Source organism: Choristoneura fumiferana, chromosome 6 (genome assembly GCF_025370935.1).
Source record: "Choristoneura fumiferana chromosome 6, NRCan_CFum_1, whole genome shotgun sequence".
Lineage (NCBI taxonomy): Eukaryota > Metazoa > Arthropoda > Insecta > Lepidoptera > Tortricidae > Choristoneura > Choristoneura fumiferana.
The window spans coordinates 1,867,343-1,890,617 of NC_133477.1; the positions used below are offsets into that span (position 1 = coordinate 1,867,343).

At 39.4% G+C, this 23,275-nt stretch overlaps 3 protein-coding genes across 3 annotated transcripts; 2 read left to right on the forward strand and 1 right to left on the reverse strand.

Moving 5' to 3' along the window:
• The first annotated feature begins 147 nt into the window (after positions 1 to 147).
• LOC141428816 (uncharacterized) lies at positions 148 to 4,818 on the forward strand. Its single transcript, XM_074088833.1, has 5 exons — positions 148 to 447; positions 881 to 995; positions 2,641 to 2,751; positions 3,312 to 3,438; positions 4,718 to 4,818. Exons 1-5 carry the CDS (start codon positions 214 to 216, stop codon positions 4,785 to 4,787), a joined length of 657 nt encoding a protein of 218 aa, XP_073944934.1. The 5' UTR covers positions 148 to 213; the 3' UTR covers positions 4,788 to 4,818.
• A 5,637-nt stretch (positions 4,819 to 10,455) lies between these two features.
• LOC141428499 (uncharacterized) lies at positions 10,456 to 14,740 on the forward strand. The gene is made up of 5 exons (XM_074088491.1): positions 10,456 to 10,825; positions 12,333 to 12,462; positions 13,230 to 13,346; positions 13,815 to 13,950; positions 14,527 to 14,740. The coding sequence occupies exons 1-5, from the start codon at positions 10,568 to 10,570 to the stop codon at positions 14,594 to 14,596; spliced, it is 711 nt and encodes a 236-aa protein (XP_073944592.1). The 5' UTR covers positions 10,456 to 10,567; the 3' UTR covers positions 14,597 to 14,740.
• Positions 14,741 to 16,506: 1,766 nt separating this feature from the next.
• LOC141428811 (C-type mannose receptor 2-like) lies at positions 16,507 to 23,042 on the reverse strand. The gene is made up of 6 exons (XM_074088827.1): positions 22,955 to 23,042; positions 20,071 to 20,184; positions 19,059 to 19,202; positions 18,085 to 18,279; positions 17,467 to 17,721; positions 16,507 to 16,938 (listed from the first exon to the last, which is right to left on the reverse strand). The coding sequence occupies exons 1-6, from the start codon at positions 23,004 to 23,006 to the stop codon at positions 16,757 to 16,759; spliced, it is 942 nt and encodes a 313-aa protein (XP_073944928.1). The 5' UTR covers positions 23,007 to 23,042; the 3' UTR covers positions 16,507 to 16,756.
• Positions 23,043 to 23,275: the final 233 nt, after the last annotated feature.

A 23,275-nucleotide genomic window follows, 5' to 3' on the forward strand; every position in this document is an offset into this window, starting at 1 on the left:
TACCATCCTGTAAACGAGAAAAAAAGTTTTATGACAAGTGAAAAGGTTATTTATTACCATTTTATTACATAACTAAAAGGAAAAAAAACAAATCAATCTAATAGAGTTTATGGCTTATGCTTGTCACAGATGTCAAAACCCGTTTTTGATCTCAACACACGTTTTATGTAAACATTTTTTATAATTTATACCCCGTTTTAGACAGTCCTAAACATGGTTGACCAGCGAGATTCACTGTCCGTTGATTTAGAAAACGTTTCGTTTATACCTAAGCCATCAACAGTGTTTGGCGAGAACAATCTCGGCGAGCCACTGGTCGCCCAGCGTCTTGTCCTGGACTTCGCTCCAGTGCAGGAGTTGGATAATGAATTGGTTCAAAGGAAATGTAGCGCTTTCTGGGAGTATATTAAGAGTCGGAATGACTTGCACCATATATTAGTTTTACCGGTTAGTATGGGTAAAAAACACTTTTAATAAATAAATAAATAAATATCATGGGACACCTGAAACCAATTGACCTAGTCCCAAACTAAGCAAAGCTTGTACTATGGATACTAGGCAACGGATATACATACTTATACAGATAAATACATACTAAATACATATTGAGAACATCCAAGACCCGAGAACAAATATTCGTATTATCATACAAATATCTGCTCCAGCCGGGAATCGAACCTTGGGACCCCAAGCTTCGTATAGTCAGGTTTTTTAACCATTTGGCCATCCGGTCGTCGTAGAAGCGAGTCAAAAATTAACTTGCAAGATTTGATAAAAAAAAAACAACAATAACAAACAAGGCGCAAGTTCATTCATGTTCAATAAAAGCTTGTAAATACCTACATTGTTTGATAGGCTTTAATGTAAGTACTGATTACAGGACGAGGAATTGGTCACCAAATCAATTGAAAACACGATCGACACAGATTCCGAGTTGACACCGCCGAAATTCAGTAAAACAGCGGTGTCCGTACTTGAACAATATGAAGAACGGGGTATGAGAGTAAATTTTCATGCCTTAGGGCCTACTTAGTGCAACCTCATTACATTAGGACATTTCATAGTGAAAAAGTTCCACAGTGAATCACGTTTCAGTTGGTTCATAAATTCTATGAAGCCCTTTACTTTCTTTCATATGACAGTTCTTGATAAGGAAAATTAAGAGTACCTACATTGAAAAAAAATAGATTTACTAACAGTAACAAAAAAAATAATTGCTTGTAACATAACTTGAGTGACTACAAAACTAAAGTTTACTAGTAGCTAAAAGTTAGGTGATGTCTTACAAAATCAATTTTGCAATATAGCATAATTTGGTTTATAATTAGTACATTTTGGCTAAACGTCAAGTAAATTGAAAGTACAAACTTAAATATAGATGCACAGAAAAACCAGAAAAATAAGACCAACACTGGGAATCGAACCCAGGTCCTCGGTATTCCGTACCGCGTGCTATACCGCTACACAGTGGTGTGGTAGTGTTAGTTTGTATTTTCAATTTAGGTTTTACGGGATGACCGTAAAAGTAAAAATTTGGAATTGAAAAAAAAATACAATAAGATTCCAAAAAACCAATCTTAATTTGATTGCTTAATAACGACATCTCTTGTCCGGGTGAGCGGTTAGTTCCAATGGAATGCCGAAAGTTTCTCGATGATGGCTACGGTATAGATGTCGCTAGCGTCACTGCTTAAGTGGCTAAATAAGAAACAAACAAGCTGAGATATGTGGTGCATAGGGGAAATTCGTGTCTGTGCCGTTTACCCACGCGGTACGGAATACCGAGGACCTGGGTTCGATTCCCAGTGTTGGTCTTATTTTTCTGGTTTTTCTGTGCATCTATATTTTAGCTTGTATTTTCAATTTAGGTTTTACGGGATGACCGTAAAAGTAAAAATTTGGAATTGAAATAAAAAATACAAAAGATTCCAAAAAAACAATCTTAAACGTCAAGTAGCCTAACTAGTTCAGCTATCCTTTTTTTCAGTGTAGGATCTAGAATCTGCTGTTACATTGACATGTAAGTGTAAATAGTCTTTATCGTTTTAAGCAATGCATGTAAACATAAATTCTTAGGCCACGGCAACGAAGTCAACGGGCAGAGGCGGGGGCAGCAACACGGTGTTCTCTGTACCACTACCATGAGTTTACAGTGACCGTACTCGATAGCGACGGCGTAAATTATTTGTAGAGGCGCTGTACAATTCTCCATACAAATAATTTACGCCGTCGCTATCGAGTACGGTCACTGTAAACTTATGGTAGTGGTACTATTCATTGCGCGGTCGAAACGCTTTCCGCACAGCGGTTACCTGGTAGCACCGTAATGAAAAGAAAGAAAAAACATTGATTGCTCATAAAACATACATATGAAGTGAAAATGAAGTGAGAATGAACAGAGAACATGCTCGCCGCGCCACTGCCCGCTGACTTCGTGTCCGCAGCCTTAGGGCCTATTTACGCTAGTTGACGCGGTTTGCACGGAGCAGGTGGCCTCATCTTGAAAATTAGTATGAGCAGCGCTAACTGCACACGTCGCGTGCGCCTGATCCGTGCACCCGCGCCAGCTAGCGGAGGCCCTTAGAGTGGTAAAGTTTGTTTCGTTGAAAATACATGCACACCCGTCTGTCACTGTTATAGGGCTGATCAACCGTATATTCGAGGCGAAACTGCAGCAGTCGCATTGTTCCATGGGTCCCCAGGAATACTCTGAGGCCGAGTCGAATAAGGCCGTCCCTGTGAAGCCAAAAAGTGAGTCAACTCAAACGCTCTACACGCCAAACTTCGGGCCGTTGATCAAATCGGCGACGTTATGCATTGGTGGGTCAGCCACTTTAGTTCTATGGAGCTCTAACGTAGTAATTTACTAAATCATGGAATTAAACAAAGTAAAGGTTTTCAAAAGCATTACCTGGGTGCATCTTTCGTTATGGTGTTGATTTTACTGGCGGGTATACCTAGCTCGAGAAATCAGAAATGTAATTTTGGAATCCAGCGCAAAGCTTCTAGAATTATCTTCCTGGTGAACAATGGTGGTAAACTCGTATTTTTGTAACTTTGACCGTGTCGATCTCTTTGTAGTTGACTGTACATACTTGCGCAAAGTAAATTGTAAAAAACCATCCAAAGAAACTTTGAGAAACTTCGTCGTGTACCTATGTATAGCTCGGCTTGATGCAATATGGCGAAGCACGCATAATATAATGACGAGAAACCAGGTTTAATTAAGTCCAGTTTATCTTTAAAGGTGGTTTCAATGTGTGCAACGACATATTTAATCAATAATAATGTAATAATAATAATGTTCACAGCGTGCTGTTGCAGTAAGTTCTGCAAGTTGTGCCGGATGGTTCCTAAACGCCCTAGTGGCGTTCCTTCGACCCCAAAGGTCCAGGCTTTGTGCCAAAAACTTCAGGCCTGGGACACCAACCATCCCAAGTAAGTAGTTATCCATGATAAACATTCCCTATGATGAACATTTTCTATGATGAACGTTCTCCATGATGTAATGTTCTCGTGTTTGCCCTAGTGTTTACCCAATTGCCACCAAAAAGAAGGGTTGTGTTTTGCGAAAATACGTTGTGTTGTGTGAGTGGGTATAAAAGGGTTTCTGGGGAACAAATCCCCGCTACCCGCGGGAACTGCGGAATTTTTAATTCCCTTTGTGGAGCATCAAAACTATCTTCATACCAAATTTTATCTAAATTGGCTTAAAACAAGAAGGAAAGACAACATGTATTCGTGACGACAAGGAAAAAATGCGAATATCTCGAAATGGTCCTAAATCAGTAAACTGCTTGAGCTTTACCTAGGTGTTTTAGTGTGAAAAGGTAAGACTAGGTAAGGTTATCTTATTTTTTTTTTTATTCGACTGAATGGCAAACGAGCAAGGGGGTCTCCTGATGGTAAGAGATCACCACCGCCCATAAACATCTGCAACACCAGGGGTATTGCAGATGCGTTGCCAACCTAGAGGCCTAAGATGGGATACCTCAAGTGCCATTAATTTCACCGGCTGTCTTACTCTCCACGCCGAAACACAACAGTGCAAGCACTGCTGCTTCACGGCAGGATTAGCGAGTAAGATGGCGGTAGCAATCCGGGCGGACCTTGCACAAGGTCCTACCACCTGCAAATTATTATCAGAGAGCGGAATTTTCTCGGCACTTTTGACCTGTTATACTGATTTATTCTCCTTTATCGACTCACTTAAATGATGTCGATATATTAGACTTTAAAATTAGATTTCGTAAACTTATCATGTCATGTAGAGCGTTCTTTTTCCGCATACAAATGGATATTTGACTGTAAAAGAAGTAGTTTAAAACCGAAAAAAAAACATCTATTTCTTTTATAGAGAAATTAAATTGGAAAACCTTGTTAATACTGCACCTATGACTACAACAGACTTTCAACATAAAATTAAAAAAATAATTGAAGTGAAATGATTGAATTAGAAATTGTTTACTTTTCATTGTTTTCATGGCATTTAATGTCTATTTCACATTTTCAATTGCTCGAAAGTTAATTGGAAGAAATCACTCGTTAACGTAAGGCCACCTATTGTTTACCTCTACTTTTAATATTTTCTATACTACCTATATAATGTTGTTCGATATTATGTATATCGGAAGTCGATAAGTGAGAATTCTCTATGACAGGTCAAAAGTGCTACGAAAATTCCGCTCTCTGCTTATTATATTTTTGATTTTATCAGGTCCATGGACCCGCCAGGTCACGCTCCGGCTCTAAGCCACTGTATAATGCAAAGGAAAATGATCTCATAATGTATTTGATGTCAAAAATAATTTTCCTAACAATTTGTGACAACTTAATACGTTTTATAGATAGTTTCGTTTATTTGTGTTTTTAGAGTTGAAGTATTTAATTAAATATTTTTTCCAGTGGTTCCGTTTGTTTTATTAGTTTAGAATTTATGTTCGCCTTATTATTATTTAAAATAATAAGTGGTAGCGGCTTTAGGTAATCTCACATTGGTATGATTCTATCTATCGCTTCTGTCGCCGGGGTTTTGCAAAAAAATGCAAACTGGATGTCTAGGGTTCAAAGCACGGTGAGACGAGACTGAGTTCTCTTTGTTTTGATTTTTATTTATTTGTTTTTTGGGCGAAGCCTGGTGGCCTAGTGGTTTGACCTATCGCCTCTCAAGCAGAGGGTCGTGGGTTCGAACCCCGGCTCGCACCTCTGAGTTTTTTCGAAATTCATGTGCGGAATTACATTAGAAATTTACCACGAGCTTTACGGTGAAGGAAAACATCGTGAGGAAACCTGCACAAACCTGCGACGCGATTCAATGGTGCGTGCGAAGTTCCCAATCCGCACTGGGCCCGCGTGGGAACTATGGCCCAAGCCCTCTTGATCTGAGAGGAGGCCTGTGCCCAGCAGTGGGACGTATATAGGCTGGGATGATGATGATGATGATGATTTATTTGAATAGACACGTATCTCCAAAAAATCACGATTTGATCAAAAAATAACTCCGAGCAAAGGAGCGAGGTTTTTATAGCAAAAGTAAGTAAAAAGCGTGAATAAAATTACAGTCGTATGACGTTTGACAGAAAACGGCCGTCTATAGTTACAAAATGTGGCCACTTTGGTCACTTCAAGCGCTGCGATCGTTTTCGTTCTTCCTACTCAAACTGCACCCAGGCAATATTGCCATAGTGGAATGAAACGCCTTTTCAATCCCATTCCATGTTGCAACAACGAGTAGTGATGTGCGGGATCGTTGAAAAACGTGTCATAGAACTGGAATTGAACTTAAACTTTTTTTTAAAGTTGCAGAACAAAAGTAGCTTAGATCTGCGAGTACCTAGAACCAATCTTTTCATTTAAAGCCCCGTGTTAAGAGGCAACCTGTATGAAATCTACTTTAAGATGTGTTTCTAAAATGATTTGAACATGAAATTATTAAGACTCATACATAGTGAAATATACGGGATAACTCACATCTTTAATTGCGTTTAGCTAGACATGTTTCAGGCTAATTCGTAACCCATAACATAAATAAATAATATGTTTCATAGTATACAAATTATCTATTTATGTAGTCTTATGTATAGTAATAAAACTGTGTAGTATATCTTTGTAGCGGTCCGAGGGTCACCAACGGTGCTGGCTGAAAATCAGCGCTGGGGTGTTTATTATTAACGCTTCAGCATTATGCTGAGCCAGTGTCCGATTCACAACCGCAATGACACATACTTTCCTACGTGTTGTCTATTTGTACTTAATACTATTGTTGTGTCTTGTGTTAAATAAATGTATTTTCTTTCTTTTTTCTTTCTTTCTTTCTTTCTTTCGGAGCACACACCACGGCGGCTGCTGCAACACGTGCACTGTGCTTTGCGCTACTGCTCCGCTCGCGCGACTACCGGACAAAACTAATACCTGCACGCAACTACCCACATTTTCATCGTCATTTTTATTGATGTGTGTGTTGTTTCAATTAATCCGAAAAATGTTTGTTTGTTTGTTTGTTTATACTCTTTATTGTACAAAAAGGAAAAACAAAAAGGTTACATAAATAAAAGTTATGTTAAGTACAAAGGCGGACTTTTCCCTGCAGGGATCTCTGCCAGTCAACCTTTGAGTGGTAGAGGAGCAATCCAAAAAACAAGGATCGACAAATAGAGCAAAACATTTGAATAAATATAAATGTTGAGCTAAACTCGATTAAAGACGTGAGTTTTATGGGATAAAACTCGGTACCAAGCGTTTTCCCAGAGATAAGACCAAGCTAGATCGATTTTTCATCCCCGAAAATCCCTACATACCAAATAACATCGAAATCGTTGGAGCCGTTTCCGAGATCCCCGAAATATGTTATACATATAGTATATATACAAGAATTGCGCGTTTAAGGGGCTGTTTCACCATCCATTAATTAGTGTTAACTGACGGTTAAATTCGATGCCGTCTCTATTTGTTTTGTTCGAATAGACGGAGACGGCATCACATTTAACCGTCAGTTAACACTAATCAATGGATGGTGAAACAGCCCCTAAAGGTATAAGATTATCTAAATAACGAATCGATTGACACCTTATTTATTAAAATCGGACGAGTAGTCTTGATGCTATTACGGTGGAACCTACAATAGACTGCTACAATAATTGATGGGTCCACGGAAAAAACATGCCTAGTCACCTTTTTTTTTAAATGAGATTTTAATCTCAAAATGTAGAGCTCGCAAAGTGCTATGACTTACCATTGAATTAAATAATCTGTTGTTGTTGTTTCTTTAAAAAAATATGGCTCAGTCCATTGGAGGACAATTTTGCCAGTGTCTAGTAGTTTTTGCCGTTGTACGGTAAAAAAAATCTAGAAAACGAAATATGAAAGGTAATGGTGGATGAACGATGACAGCCTTTGTAATCTCAAAATGTAGAGCTCGCAAAGTGCTATGACTTACCATTGAATTAAATAATCTGAAAACAATATAAAATATATTTTTTTTAACTTTTAAATAAATGGTAACCATAGTAATTGTTCGTAATGACTAACTTTCAAAGCACTATAAGTCAAAATGTTGCATAGGTGACTAGACGCGTTCTTTCCGTGGACCCTTCAATTACTCTTTCTTTGGCTTTGCCGTAATCGAGTAAATAGTTATTCGAATTTCTTAAAGATTCATACCTACACGAGATTAAGTCAGAGACCCGTCGGTATGCGGCACATCACTAGTTATAAAGCGGAACTTGTAAGATGGCCCGTGCATGTTTTAGTGGCCATTAACCATGTCGCTTACACTCTGTTTTCCATCACGAAACAGCTTAAAAGACACGACAAAACACCTCTAAAACAAACCTTATGCTTCTTCAGTAAGACTGAAACTCGATTAACCTTCTACAGATCAGTAAAAACCTGTGGCAACAGCGTAAGTGACGTGGCATTTCCATTTGAAAATAAACTTAAGGTCGTAGTGTTTGGATTGCAATTAGAAGTTATGGAAATCTTGGCGGCGTGATGAGGAATTGATGGGCTTGGCAGGCTCCGTAAATGTGAATGAAGATGGTGCTTCGCTGTTTTTTGATTTGGAATTCAATTTAGCTTTCAAAGATAACTGTTCAGCCTTTATGTATGTATAAAACGTGCTTTTTACCTACTTTCATTAACTTTAAAGGAAAAATTCAACAGGTTAAATGGCAGTAGTGGCTAACTCTTACTTCATCATCATCATCCCAGCCTATATACGCCCCACTGCTGGGCACAGGCCTTCTCTCAGAACAAGAGGGCTTGGGCCATAGTTCCCACGCGGGCCCAGTGCGGATTGGGAACTTCACACACACCATTGAATCGCAGGTTTGTGCAGGTTTCCTCACGATATTTTCCTTCACCGCAAAGCTCGTGGTAAATTTCAAATGTAATTCCGCACATGAATTTCGAAAAACTCAGAGGTGCGAGCCGGGGTTTGAACCCACGACCCTCAGCTTGAGAGGCGATAGGTCAAACCACTATGCCACCACGGCTTTTTTAACTCTTACTATTTAAAAGAAAATCAAGAATAACTATGGTCGGCTAAACGGGTTAAAACGTGTAAAAAGTTGTTTTTTTTACTTATGAGTTTTTTTTTAGTTCTTTTAACTAGTGTTTTTAATTTTAGCAAAACAAGGTTAATAAATAATATTTTATTCGTTATGTTGGTGAATTTTGGTGGCCCGCGTGCTCGTTTGCCAGCTATTTGATTAAAAATAAAAAAAAAACACTTATTCGCCTTTTACGACACCCACGAGCACCCACGCGAAGATATGGCTCCTACTCTAAGACCGGGCACGGCATGGACTTTTCAATTGTTTTTATGTCATATAGCTGACAAACGAGCATGTGGGTCACCTGATGGTAAAAGATCACAGCTGTCCATGGACGGGTGCGTTGCCGGCCTAAAAGTGGGGCTAAAAGGGGTGGGGAGGGAGGAGGGGGGGGAGGGGAGTTGGGTACCGTACGAAACACAGTAGCAAAACTACTATTCACGCCGGTATTCTGTGGGAGTGTCGTACTAGTACTAACCCGGTCGAGCCGGCCCATTCGTAATGCAGCCAGCAAGTGATTTCAGTAAGGCTCTACCACATAATTATGCATGAGTTATAAAAATAATAATGGAATGCCCAAAGCTCTACCCTTTCTGAAAATAAGTATCGGGAAATGGTAGTCCCTAAGCTGCTTTATGGGCTGGTTTAAAATTAAATCGAATCACGCGATCGAGCGGATTTGAATTATGTTGTGTATGAGAATATAATGATCTAATTTTGTCAGTCCGAACTTGCTCGTAACAGTATGATAGATCGAAAAGGTTAGATATATCAGCTTCTTAGTTCTCAGCGCCATCTATTGAGTTAACGTGAAATATTTTGGATTTATATTTTATCAGAATATTGTTGTCAATCAGAATGGTAGACCAAAAAGTCTGTTAAAAATTTGAAGAAAGACGGTTTCTTGACAAGCGAAAAATCGCTAGATGGCGTTAGTGTTGAGAGGTCTGTTGGACGTTATCAAAAAATACAGTCTTGATTGGTTCAATGGTTGGGTCATGTTGGTTTTTTAGAAAAAAATATGGCTCTGTCCATTGGAGGACAATTTTGCCAGTGTCTAGTAGGTTTTGCCGTTGTACGGTAAAAAAAAATCTAGAAAACTAAATATGAGACGGTGGATGAACGATGACCTGGCTCATGTTGTTGTTGTTTCTTTAAAAAAATATGGCTCTGTCCATCGGAGGACAATTTTGCCAGTGTCTAGTAGTTTTTGCCGTTGTACGGTAAAAAAATTCTAGAAAACGAAATATGAGAGGTAATGGTGGATGAACGATGACAGCGCGAAAAAATACGAGAGGTAATGAATCCTGGCTCATGTTATTTAACCAATCTCAGAAACGTGACATGCATATCAGATTTGTCAAACGGACAACACGACACCAGCGTTAACTAGCCAGTTACCTCAGCCATCATCATCCCAGCCTATATACGTCCCGCTGCTGGGCACAGGCCTCCTCTCAGAACAAGAGGGCTTGGGCCGTAGTTCCCACGCGGGCCCAGTGCGGATTGGGAACTTCACACGCACCATTGAATTGCTTCGCAGGTTTGTGCAGGTTTCCTCACGATGTTTTCCTTCACCGCAAAGCTCGTTGTAAATTTCAAATGTAATTCCGCACATGAACTTCGAAAACTCAGAGGTGCGAGCCGGGGTTTGAACCCACGACCCTCAGCTTGAGAGGCGATAGGTCAAACCACTATGCCACCACGGCTTTTTACCTCACCCATACTCAGATATATCCTCAGCAAATCCCCAGTAAGCAGCATTGACTTCTAATACAATATCCTTACGGCATAGATCTGATGTCGATGATAAGTAGCTATTTTTTTTAAGTGAAGCCAAAAATAATCCAATTGACATACGACGTAGTGTTTATATACTCTTTGCCACGGAGTCTATAGATGGTCTATAGTTGTCATTTAACACGTCAATCAACGTTTTGAGTTTCAACACTAACGCAATTTTATTACATTTATTCTTAAAACGCAACGTATTTTTAAAAGTAAGTTATTTGAATATGGCCGATGACCATGAGCCACTTCAGCATTATTATCAGACAGAATCCGAATCGGATTCTGAGTACTGCTTTCCACGAGAAACAAACTCGTCTGTCTTCGGCGAGAGCAAATTAGGTGATGCCCTGGTCGCCCAGCATCTGGTTCTGGACTTTACTCCCAAAGACGATATAGATAACGATATAGTGCAGAAAAAATGCTGTGCTTTTTGGGACTTCATAAAGAACAGGACTGATTTGCACCACATGCTTGTTCTACCGGTTAGTATGTTTGATTTTAGAAATTTCTGGAGTTTTATAAATTTTCCGACCGTGGGGCAACGGTTTTAGAATGTCGTCTCCTTCTCTCTCGTGGGCGGTGTAGAAACCGGCTGAGAGATAATACAAGAAGTCAGAAGATGGGCAGCAACGTTTCCTTGGCAACCTTTAAACTGAGTTCACCAAACTTTTGCCAAGCGTGGCGCCTATTGGTAACCCCTCCCTCCTCCCTCCACTCATGATGGCCGCTTCTAACCGAAACAACTAGACTCTATAGGTCTAAGGGGGAGACCTATGTCCAACAGTTCACGACCCACGTCCTACAGCTGATATGATGATGATGATGATGAATAAATTCCCAATGGATTTCTTGGATTCCCGTTTAGCCATATGTTTCTGGACTTAGTGTTCGATATATTGGGTTTATTTAAATGATTTTACACGCGTGGATTCTGAATTCGCGAGAATATCGGGATAAATACGATGATTGTGTAAATAAAAGATCTTTATATGCCTACAAAATAAACAAAAAACGTGTTCCGCAGCAGAATTATGTGACAACTGCTGAATTTGCCATATGTGTTTAGGAAAATATGGATGTACAGCCAATGTATAGCGAAGAAAAAATAATTGGGTCGAAAATGGAATTAATAGTGATCTCTTGAAAAATCTATGTATCTGGCTCTTTCCGAAATGGTTCTATGCAGTAAGTAGGTACGGCGATACTAGCGCGTATCGCGACAAAAGTCAGACGCTAGTACTCTCTTAGTATCCTCGCTCCCCTGAGCTGTTTCCACTACAACTGCTGAACATATTCCTCGCAATGCAACCTCGCACATCTCTGGTGGAAACGCAGCCTAAAAATAGTGTTTTCTGTTCTATAACAGTTATTTCAGCTTTGATTTGCAAATAAATAAAAAATAGGCAAAAACCGTAACTGTCGTGCAAATTGATCTCGTGCTATGAGAAGGTTATACAGTCGGGAACTGTTTCGTGCAGAAAAAAATGGACTTAACCAGCTATTTAACAAAAGATGAAAAAAAGATGAAATTCACTCGAAATTACTTCTACAAAAGTAACCAATGGTCAATCAACTTTTTCTTGTTTGATATTCTGTTCCGTTGTCCAAGAGACAACAGTGACAGAGTTTCTTAAGAAAACTACTTTGAATATATGCGACTTATATGCTTAGGAGATAGTCTATAAAATAATGAGCTTGTAACAATGACAAAAATTTATAATCGATGAATTTTAACCACTGAAAACATATAGAAACTCGTGGTTTTAAAGAGTTGTCCAGGGGACGTAACTATGGCAACGAGGTACAAGAAAAAGTTGATCGACCCAAAACAAACTTCTAAGTCAACGCGATCCAAATATTTCCATAAAAATTGCCGGGGTATCGAGTGCTTCAAAGTGTGAAGGCCCTAATGGGATGCTACAAAGGAAAATCTCCCGCATGCGGACCCTAACGAACAATGAAAATAAGCCTTAACTTATTGATTCCAAGGACGAGGAAATTGTGGCGACGAAAAAAACTTCTGAAGATTCCGATATGATGGGTTCAGAGTTCCAGCCGACGCGGATTGCTAAAAAGCAGAAGACAGCAGTGTCCATGCTTGAAGTTGTCGAAGGCAAGGGTGAGTTTCAACAACAACCTTACTTTTTTGTCCTTCTCAAAAAGCCTAACTAAGGTTTATTTTTAAATTGGCCGCAGAGGGTTCTTCACATGTCTGTTTTTGAGTCTACCAGGACTTATTTTGGAAAGACCATCATTGAGTTGGTAAGAACTTGGAGAACGGATGGCCGTTGGGGCCGAAAAGTTCTTGAATGGAGTCATGTACAGTCAACCATTTTGGTTCCTAGGCCACTATACAACCTTGCCTTTGTAAATAATTTTGGTTTGTCTTTAGCTATGCTCATTGGACGATGAAAATTGTCACAATGACAAGGTTCTGTAACTGGCCTAAGAATCAAATTGGTTGACAGTATGGAAGACCTAACGTTTCTGACGCTGGCGATTGCAATCAAATGACAGATTTCGCATACAAAAACTGTCATTTGATTGTGATCGCGAGTGTCAGAAAAATTGCAACTTAAGCAACCGGAGATCTATGGGAGGCCTATGAAAAACAGTCCTACGGCTGATATGATGATGATGATGAGAAGTAAGAAAAGAAAAGATCGCTGTATGACCTATAAATACTTAAGGGCCACTACAGACACGCATTTCAACTCTACTACAACTTTACTACAATTGCCAGCTGCCCATTCACTCGCAGTTCTCGTGTATTTTTCAAGCAAAAATTGGAATGGAAAATGTACGGGCAGTCAGCAGTTGGCAGTTACATACATTCTAGTTAGAATGTACTCCGTCTGTAACGCTTCTATACTGTTACTGCTTCAGGACTAATCGATAGCATATTTGAGGCGAAGCTGCAGCAGACGAACTGCTCTCTGGGCTCACGGGAATACCTCCAGGATGGATCGAATAAGTCTGAAACAACAAAGGCAAATACAACGCGTAAGTTTCTGTATATAAATACAGTGTTTTGTTTTTAATTAAACATTTTGATTGAGGTTTGAATAACGATCTGCGAAAGGTTGCTGGTAGAAGCTGGATGCGTCGAGCCGAGGATAGGGTGCAATTGCGATTAACTGATATGGACTGCTATAGGCTGATGTTGATGAAGAAAAAATTTGTTTAGGTTATTGCAAAGGGTCAAATTAAATTACAAACTTTACAATTGACACAGAGATACATCAAATCTACTTTGTTAACCTTTTTTTGCTAAATATAAAAAGTTACGTTACTAAAATTACTTTTCAATGTTTTACCATTCATAATACATAATTTTCATTGCTTATTATTTTTTTTATTACAAGAGTTAGGCCCGTAGTATCTTAGAGCCAGACAGATAGTCACTGAATCAGGTATTAACTAGGTCTAAAACATGCGGCTGCAGTCATTAGTTCCTTGTTTGGTTCACAGCTTGTACTTGTAGTAAGATCTGCAAGTCGTGCCGGAACGTTTCGAAGCAGAGCAGGGGCGCAGCACACGGCACCTCATCTCCAGGAGTGCAGGCTTTGTGTCAAAAACTTCAGGCCTGGGATACTGAGCATCCCAAGTAAGTAGTTCATCAGACCATTTCAAGCATGGTCCCAATACATAGTAGCCATAACAGTGGAACTGATGATATGTCATTGTAAATTGCTTAATTTGTCAAGCCACTGTCGACTGCTGAACTGCCGTCCCAAGGTCAAGGACATCACTAGATCTTTAAATTGAAACTACCGTCAGGCATAAAATAATTATTTAAATAGATGCAAGACTCAATCACGTATTAATAGCCGAGATGTGCCTGACATGTTTCGAACCAATCCGTGTTTCCTTCTGAAGGCGGGGCCGAACGGAAAGCCGATAAGTGTACTACGCCAGTACTCTCACAGCTCGGTTCATTGGCTCGGCTGTCGGCGGCGTAAAACTACCCTCGTCTTCTTGTTTATTTGAAATAAATTGGGCATTGCTTAACTATTAGTACGTGAGAAAGTTGAGCCGACTGGCCTGCCCCAGAAATCCTCATTCTTTGAAGTAGTCACGGTATCCGGCAGCGAGAATGCTCTCGTCAGCAATTATTGGAGGAGTACTTACATTGTCAGTTTCACCTGATTCACTCAGATCCTTTTTTTTTCGATTTCATCAGGTCAATGAAGCCGCCAGGACACGCCCCCAATCTGACCCACTGCATAATGCAAAGGAAAGTCATCATGTAGTATTTTTAATATCAAATAAGTTTTTTCAACAGTGCCGAAATATATCTAGGAAGCGTAGGAATGTAGGTTGATAATTTTAATAATTTTAATGTTCGAGTTATTGTTTAATTTACTTTTATTATTGTGCTATGAAATAAATATTTTTGGATAATTGCATTTTACATTATTCAAAGTTTACGTTCTCGTTTCGCGTTTCCGTCGCGTTTTCGTTTACGTTAGCTGAAGTGGCGTTGGGCTGGCCACGTCTGTCGCAGGACCGATGAACGGTGGAGTAGACGAGCCCTCGAATGGAGACCACGGACGGGAAAACGTAGTGTAGAGCGTCGTGAGGCACGGTGGACGGACGGCCTTAAGAAGGTCGCTGGATGCGAGGAGCTGAAGACAGTGTTGTGGCGCGCCATGGAAGAGGCCTATGTCCAGCAGTGGACTGCTGTAGGCTGATGATGATGATGAAAGTTTACGTTACACTAGTTCATGCCGTGTTCGGTTTTAGAATAAGATAGACCCAACTATTTCCCGTGGGAGTCGTAAAAGACAACTAAAGGATCAGGATCTGACTAATTTGATGAGTGGGCAGTAGCTCTTTGTTCTGAATGTACTTTGTACAGTACAAATTGTTAACTGAATAAAGAATTCTTACAATTTTAAAATAATGTCCAAAGTAACAAAGCTGATGAACCACGTCGTCTTAAAGTACTACATGTGTTAAAAAAGGTAGGACTCAGGAGGATAGTGTATAAAGAGTATATCGCTATGGGCTAAAAAATATCACGTTTTAATGAATTATGTACAAATAGGTAAAGACAACATGAGAGCTTAGGGATTCCCCAATGAGAACTTATCAACCGGACGCTTCATATCTGTACTGGAACAAGTACCTACCAAAATGATTCCACATTTAAAAAATAGTAAACACACACACACACACACACACAACACAGTTACAGTTAGCTGATAATTTAATAAATTGAAAGAACGAATAAGAATAACAAACGTTTATTTCACAACTAACATAATCAATTAGGAATTAACAAATATTCCAATAACTATCTAAGTACGTTTGTTATGAAAAGGAATCCACTCAGCATTTGTCAGGTCACGGAAGGTGGAGAACAAAAGGAATAAATTTATAAATAAGTTGCACCTGCAATATCAACTCTGGCGCATTAAGCAGTTTGAAAAATAACTGACCCGCTATTGGCTTTACCACAAAATACAACCAACTTAGAAGAGGGATATACTCACAGTACTCGCAGTAGAGGGAGACCACCAATGAGGTGGAAGGACGATATCTGCCGACAGGCGGGTGGAGGATGGATGCATATGGCTGTCGATCGCCAGGCGTGGAGAAATGGAGAGGAGGCCTATGTCCGAAGACGGACGAATTAAGGGCTGCTATGGATGGATGGATGGATACTCACAGACCTTATATCGAGATAGACGAAAAGAGCGCTTCAAACTGTATGAGAACCTAGCGTGTCGAATTTTTCGTACCTACGATGACGTCACGAGCGAGATTTAGTGATGGGAAATCAAGACCGCACGGTACCGATTCAAAGGCGCGCGGTACCGATTCCAAGGCGTGCCGCCGCGACTGGAGCGGCGGCTTTTCCAAAGCGCATCGCGCATTTAGGTCGGACAAAACTTTGACCGTGGATCAAACTTTTTACACGCAAGGTAGGTAAACTCTTAAGGTCTATCTCGATATAAGGTCTGCGGATATACTACATTAATTTCTCAAGAAAATCGTCACGAAGGTTCACTAGTGATCCTCATCGGGCGTCCACATCCACTCTGTGAAGAGTGTAGCTATTTTATTTTATTTATCTTATCTATCATAATGGTTTCAAATGAAAATTCTGTCGTATAAAATTTTGAGGAACTTTAAAGAAATGTACAGGTAAGACAAGTTAGGTAAGATAATGATTTATTTACCAAAGTTAAAATTATACAATCATAGAGATTTAGAAATAGAAGAATAATTTACTAAAGATTATCATGCATACACTACAACAACAACTAAATAAATCGACCTTTAATGTTTCCAGGAAGAGACTTTAGATATAAACCGAAAGAAATTCAATTCAATATTGTTTTTTTTTTTAATTTTATTTGCATATAAAAAGTATGTAAAAGAAAAGGCTCTATAAAGACTAGAATTTATAGTTCATCGTCAGTCAGGAGACTGTCCGGTTTCTTCTCGCAGATAAAAGGGCAGGCTCTGTCACACCAGACGTCGTCCAGTTGGCCGTTGGTGAACATCGCTCCGCAGAACTGGTTGCTCGAGTTGTCCGGCTGACCAGTCGCCCACACGTTGTAGCCCGCTTCTTTCAACGTTTGCCCTGGAAATAGGGAGTTCTATTAAACCTAGAGTATTGGAAGCCTTGTGGTTACCTATGGCTTTTCAAGCCTGGGCTCCTTTGTGGTTTTCTAGATCGACGTGTAAAATAATATCAGAAAACCATGAGCTTAAAGGTGAACGAAACCTGAACATATCAGCGAAGACATTCAATGTTTTGTGTGAAGTTCAGGCTTGCGTGGAGATTACGATCCTAGCCCTTACATGCCGAGAGGAGGCCTGGTTGCCTGCAGTGGGACGTATATAGGTCAAGATGATCCTACTCGTACTAACCTAAGCGCAAAAGTTTGTGAGTGTACCTATATTGTGTTCATTTTTGAATCAGGTTTTACTTCGCAGAGGTCCATATCAACAAAGTATACCAGTTATTTTGCTCATCCGTGACCTTGCGATAGCTATGTACATCCATGCAACATATGGGTCCTCCACCTCCACACTAAAAACACACACAAATCACACAAAGCCAACTATCACCACCACCACACAAAACTGAGTCGTTTCGAAAGCTCACCGTGAATAGTCATCCATAAGCCGTGGTCTCCCCATTCGCTGTGTCCTATGTGGACGACATGCTTGATGAAGTTGCCAGGCATGCTGTTGGCGGGGTGTTTGGCGTACAGTTCCTTCAGGACCTGGGCTTCTGTGGCACTGTTGATGATGGCCAGGTGACCTCCCTCACCGGAACAGGTGGCAAAGGCGCTGCCCCAAACTTGGGGCTCATCATGGAACTTGTAGCAGCTGCCCGTGCGACTGTCCAGAGCGTATTCTATTGCAAACATAACAATGCTTAAATGTATCTAGATGGATAAAATAGTTATTTGATGACCGGATAACCATATGGTTATAGAACCGGACTGCAAAATGTTAGGAGGTAAGATGCAAATATTTGTTTTCAATTAATATGTATTTAATTTATATAAGTACCTACCTATTTTAAGTGTATTCTTTTTATAAAGTCATATATTTATGTATTTTTCTAATCTGTGTAATGTGTCACTGCTATTATAAATAAATTAGTAAATTAGTCTCTTTCTTTCTATTTCAGAACGTAAACATTTTTCATTGTTTGTCTGCGCTATAGTAGTGCAAAAGGACCAAGGTTCAGTGGGCTAAAACTACAGATGCTTACCGGTATCGACGGTTCCGCAGTTGGTAACCGCTGCGTTCGGAGTTTTCTTTCTGTAGCAGACGTAGGGGTAGACGTCGGAGCAGTTGACATCCGCGAGGGTGCCGTTGGGCAGCATGAGCAGACAGTCCTCGCTGTTATCTGCATTGTCCGGCTCACCAGGCGCCCACGTCACGGGCATGCGAGACAGAGGGATGCCTGCCACGGAAACAAACTTGACAAGTGGAAAGCGAGACTAATTTGTGTGAAAATGATACACTGGCAGGAAATTTCGCTTTGCTGAGGAAGTCGCTAGAATATCAAAAACATGGATATTGAACGCTCACTTTGAGAACCTATATGTAGATGGGTCTTAGAGAAATGGTCTGAGACTATAATAAAATAAATTTAACATCCGAGATTTAATCACGACGATATTTAATATACATAATAATAAGCTTTAAACGAGCAAGTCTTGTATATTTATTTATTCCTGGGATCTTTTTGGGAGATTTTTGGCTTAGACTTCTTTTTTTTTATTCGACTGAATGGCAAACGAACAAGTGGGTCTCCTGATGGTAAGAGATCACCACCGGCCATAGACACCTGCAACTCCAGGGGGATTGCAGATGCGTTGCCAACCTAGAGGCCTAAGATGGGATACCTATACCTCAAGTGCCAGTAATTTCACCGGCGGTCTTGCTCTCCACGCCAAAACACAACAGTGCAAGCACTGCTGCTTCACGGCAGGATTAGCGAGCAAGATGGTGGTAGCAATCCGGGCGGACCTTGCACAAGGTCCTACCACCTGCAAAACAAACCTGTCTCTGGAAAAACAAGTGATTTTGAGTTTTAGCCCACGTAAAGGCTAATAATACCTTGTTTTGACCGTCATTGTTATCCTCTGAGACCGCTCATAACCAGGACGTATGAAGGTCATAGGGGGAAACTGTGACACTAGACCATACAATAAAATCACTTGTAATTAATTACCTTACCTCCAATGGAATAGAAATCGCCCTTTGAGTATGTCGCGTGTGTTCCCGTAAAAATGCCGCATGGCACAGTCGCCTGCGAGTTCTTGAAAACACTCTTCATGGCTGCCCACATGTGGGCGTTTTCAGCTGACGCCAGCACAGCGCCTGATGAAGAGAAAGCAAAACATCAGCATCAAACAATCAAATCACCCACTGTGGAGTAAAGGTCTCTCCGTTTTCACGCCACTTTGCCCAGTCCTGTGTCCATCTCAGTTTACCAGCCGAAAACCAATATCGGCGTAGCATACCTTAAGCTATTTTTTTATCCTTCAGATGCTTAGATCTATTTTTTTATTTAATTTAATTTAAATTCTATACTGACTTCGATTTTTGATTTTATTTTAATTTTTAATAATCGTAGGTACGCGATCGTAATGTAAAACAATATGAATGATTATTGTGAATTTCAATTATAAATTATTATTTTTTTGTTTATTTTACTAACATGTATTGGATCATTTTTTTATTACAAGCTTACCCTGCCCTACCTTAGCTTGCCCTGTTTATTTACTTTTTTTTTGATATGGCGTTTGCGTTTATTTGCTTATTTGTTGACTTGACTTGTTGGGACTTACGTTGGAAACTAAATTTGACCCACTTTCAGCGATCCAATTAACCTGAAATTTGACATACTTATGTAAATTTGGTGACAATAAAGTAATCTGGTAGTTACATCTTGGTGGTCTTACCAGGATCGTCTCCGAAGGAGGGAACTCCTCAATGGTTAATAGTACCGATTTGAAATCTGATACTGATATGCAGCTTAAATTACAATGCAAGTACAGTCAACAAAAAGTACAGTCAGCAAAAAAGCTTGTATTAAAAATTACATTTTTAACAGAAACTTATTTATCTGACATTTAATAAATATTCTATTCTATACCTACGTTTAATCCCAATGTACCTAATATTTCGTATGTATAATGTCTGTGGCAATCATGTTTTTTTACGTGCTCCCCTCCATAATCCGTACCTTCCCGGAAGCACCGTAGACGAGCGTCCTTCCATGTCGCGGGGATATGATGCAGCTTCATCCAACCCTCAGCTTCCTGGTAGTAGTCGTAGTCGAACCTGAACAGCTTGCCATCTGGAGAACAATGCCAGTACATTCGAGGATAACACCATAACGTAAATATTCGACAGTAGCAGCGGCACTGGTTTTTAATCCCCGCAAAAAGAGTGTGTGTCTGTATGTCTGTGTGTGTGTCTGTCTGTCTGTCTGTGGCACCGTAGCTCTTAAACGGTTGGACCGATTTGAATGCGGTTGTTTGTTATTTGATAGCAGCTTTTCTAGCGATGGTTCTTAGATATGTTTTATCAAAATAGGTTCAGCCGTTTTTGAGATATTGAACTTTGAAGTGACAAACAAGTTTCCAACTTTTTGTTGGTATGGTTATAGTTCAAATCGGCTCAAATAATACAGTAATCATACTAGGCGCGAAGGTGCCCAATGCGCTTGCTGCGTTAAACCTTTGCATCAAGAAACGACCCAGAGCGGGGTCAAGATCTTTCTCACGAAGACGGCACCTCGAGAATATTACAGACTAAAAATTTCCTGTAGATTTATAATAAAATTGTTTTATTGGCAAATACATTCTAATAAATGAGAAAAAAAAATGATTAAGTAGACCGATTTAGACCTTTTGTAGAATGGTATTGGAATAATAATAACTATTATTTTGATACATGTGATGACTCTATGTCTTAAAAGACTATATTTTCTATTATTAAATACTAAAATTACACTGTTTGTGGTGGGTTATAATAGAAATATTTCACACTAGCTTTTACCCGCGGCTTCGCACGCGTAAACTATTCGGTCTGGTAGTTGCAATTGAAATTTTCGGGATTTTACAAAATTCCCTGGAAATTTCCAAAATTTATATCGTGGTCTTCATTGAGGTTGTGTTGTGAATAACTGTACAAAATTCAAGACTCTAAACCCAGTGCTAAAATTTCAAAATTTTTCCTTATCCAAATTCAAATTCAAATCATTTATTCAGTAAATAGGTGGCAATGGGCACTTTTACACGTCAGTTTTTAAAATACCAGCGCTTTCGGAAAGACCATCATTGCCAAGAAGAATGCGCCGCAAGAAGCTTGGCAGAAAGTCATTTTTTTTCAAAATAAAATAATTACAAATAAAATACTTAAAAACTACAGTAAGTATACAATTAAAGAAAAAATTACAAAATAATAATAATAATAATACACGGATGTATGGGGTCCCTTAGTTACAAAACTATCCCGTGGAAATATCGGGATAAAAAGTAGCGTATGTGTTATTCCAGACGTCCGGCTACCTACATACCAAATTTCATGCCTATAAGCCCAGCGGTTGTTATTTCAAGATTTTATCCCTATCCCGTGGGAATATCGGAATAAAAAGTAGCCTATGTGTTATTCCACAGGTCCAGCTACCTACATACTAAATTTCATGGCTCTAAGCCCAGTGGTTGTTATTTCGAGATTTTATCCCTAGTTATCCCGTGGGAATATCGGGTCAAAAAGTCACTTAAGTGTTATTCCAGATGTCCAGTTACCTACATACCAAATTTCATGACTCTAAGCCCAGCGGTTATTATTTCGAGATTTTATCCCTATCCCGTGGGAATATCGAAATAAATAGTAGCCTATGTGTTATTTCAGAGGTTCAGCTACCTACACACTAAATTTCATGGCTCTAAGCCCAGCGGTTGTTATTTCAAGATTTTATCCCTAGGTATCCCGTGGGAATATCGAGTCAAAAAATTGCCTGTGTTATTCCAGACGTCCAACTACCTACATACCAAATTTCATGACTCTAAGCCCAGCGGTTGTTATTTCGAGATTTTATCCCTATCCCGTGAGAATATCGGAATAAAAAGTAGCCTATGTGTTATTCCAAAGGTCCAGCTACCTACATACTAAATTTCATGGCTCAAAGCCCAGTGGTTGTTATTTCAAGATTTTATCCCTAGGTATCCCGTGGGAATATCGGGTCAAAAAGTCGTCTATGTTTTATTCCAGACGTCCAACTACCTACATACCAAATTTCATGACTCTAAGCCTAGCGGTTGTTATTTCAAGATTTTATCCCTATCCCGTGGGAATATCGGGATAAAAAGTATCCTATGTTTTAATCCAGGTTATAAACTAACTTTCCGCCAAATTTCATCCAAATCCGTCCAGCCGTTTAAGCGTGAAAAAGTAACAAACATACTCACTCACTCACTCACTCACTCACAAACTTTCACATTTATAATATTAGTAGGATGAAAGACAGCTCTGACGCGTACTTTTGTAAAACCTCACTAAAAAAATGATTTGGTAAAAAAAAAAAACGCTGACGGAAATAAATGGAAATCACCGCTATACATCAGAGTAAGAGTTTATCTATATTTTAAATTAGTTTTTCCTTAAAAAACGTAAGCATTTAGACACTAATAAGGCATTTGAAAAACCTCAAAATCGCTGAATGGGCAATTTTTTGTTTGCACGCTTTTGCGCAAACTATATTGAGTGGCTAAAAGATGAAGAAGCTTGTACCATGGGTACTAGGCAACGGATAAACATACTTCACATAAATATTTACATACTCACATACATATTTATTACACGACCAAGAATCGAGAGCAAACATTCGTATTATTGATACAAATATCTGCCACGACCGGGGATTGAACCCGGGCCTCAAGCTTTGTAGTCAGGTTCTTCTTAACTTCTTGGCTATCAGGACGTCAAACCCCGTAACCTTTCTTTTTATACCATTGTGCCTGCACAATTCATTTCGCTATCTTTTCCCACCATCGCACGTTCAACCGATTGAAAGAAAGAAAGAGTGAACACAGAAAATTATTAAAATTTTAAACACTTACCAATTAAACCCAAGTAAAATACGAAAATGCAAATATTGTAATATAAATTCATTTTCTTTACTATTGTGTGGACCAGAAGTTATGTTTATTTGCCTTGATGAACTGGTATGACTAAAATATTATTATAATGATGTTTAAGTAAATGTTTATCAAAGCAGGATGCTGCTTATGGAATTATGTATTTTATAATAATACTAGCATTTACCCGCGGCTTCGCACGCGCAAACCATGCCCTAGCAATTAAATTAAAAGCACAGAATAAAATAATAGTACTTACTCTAAAAGTCCCGGATTTCGTAAAAAAATCATCGTGAATTTTAC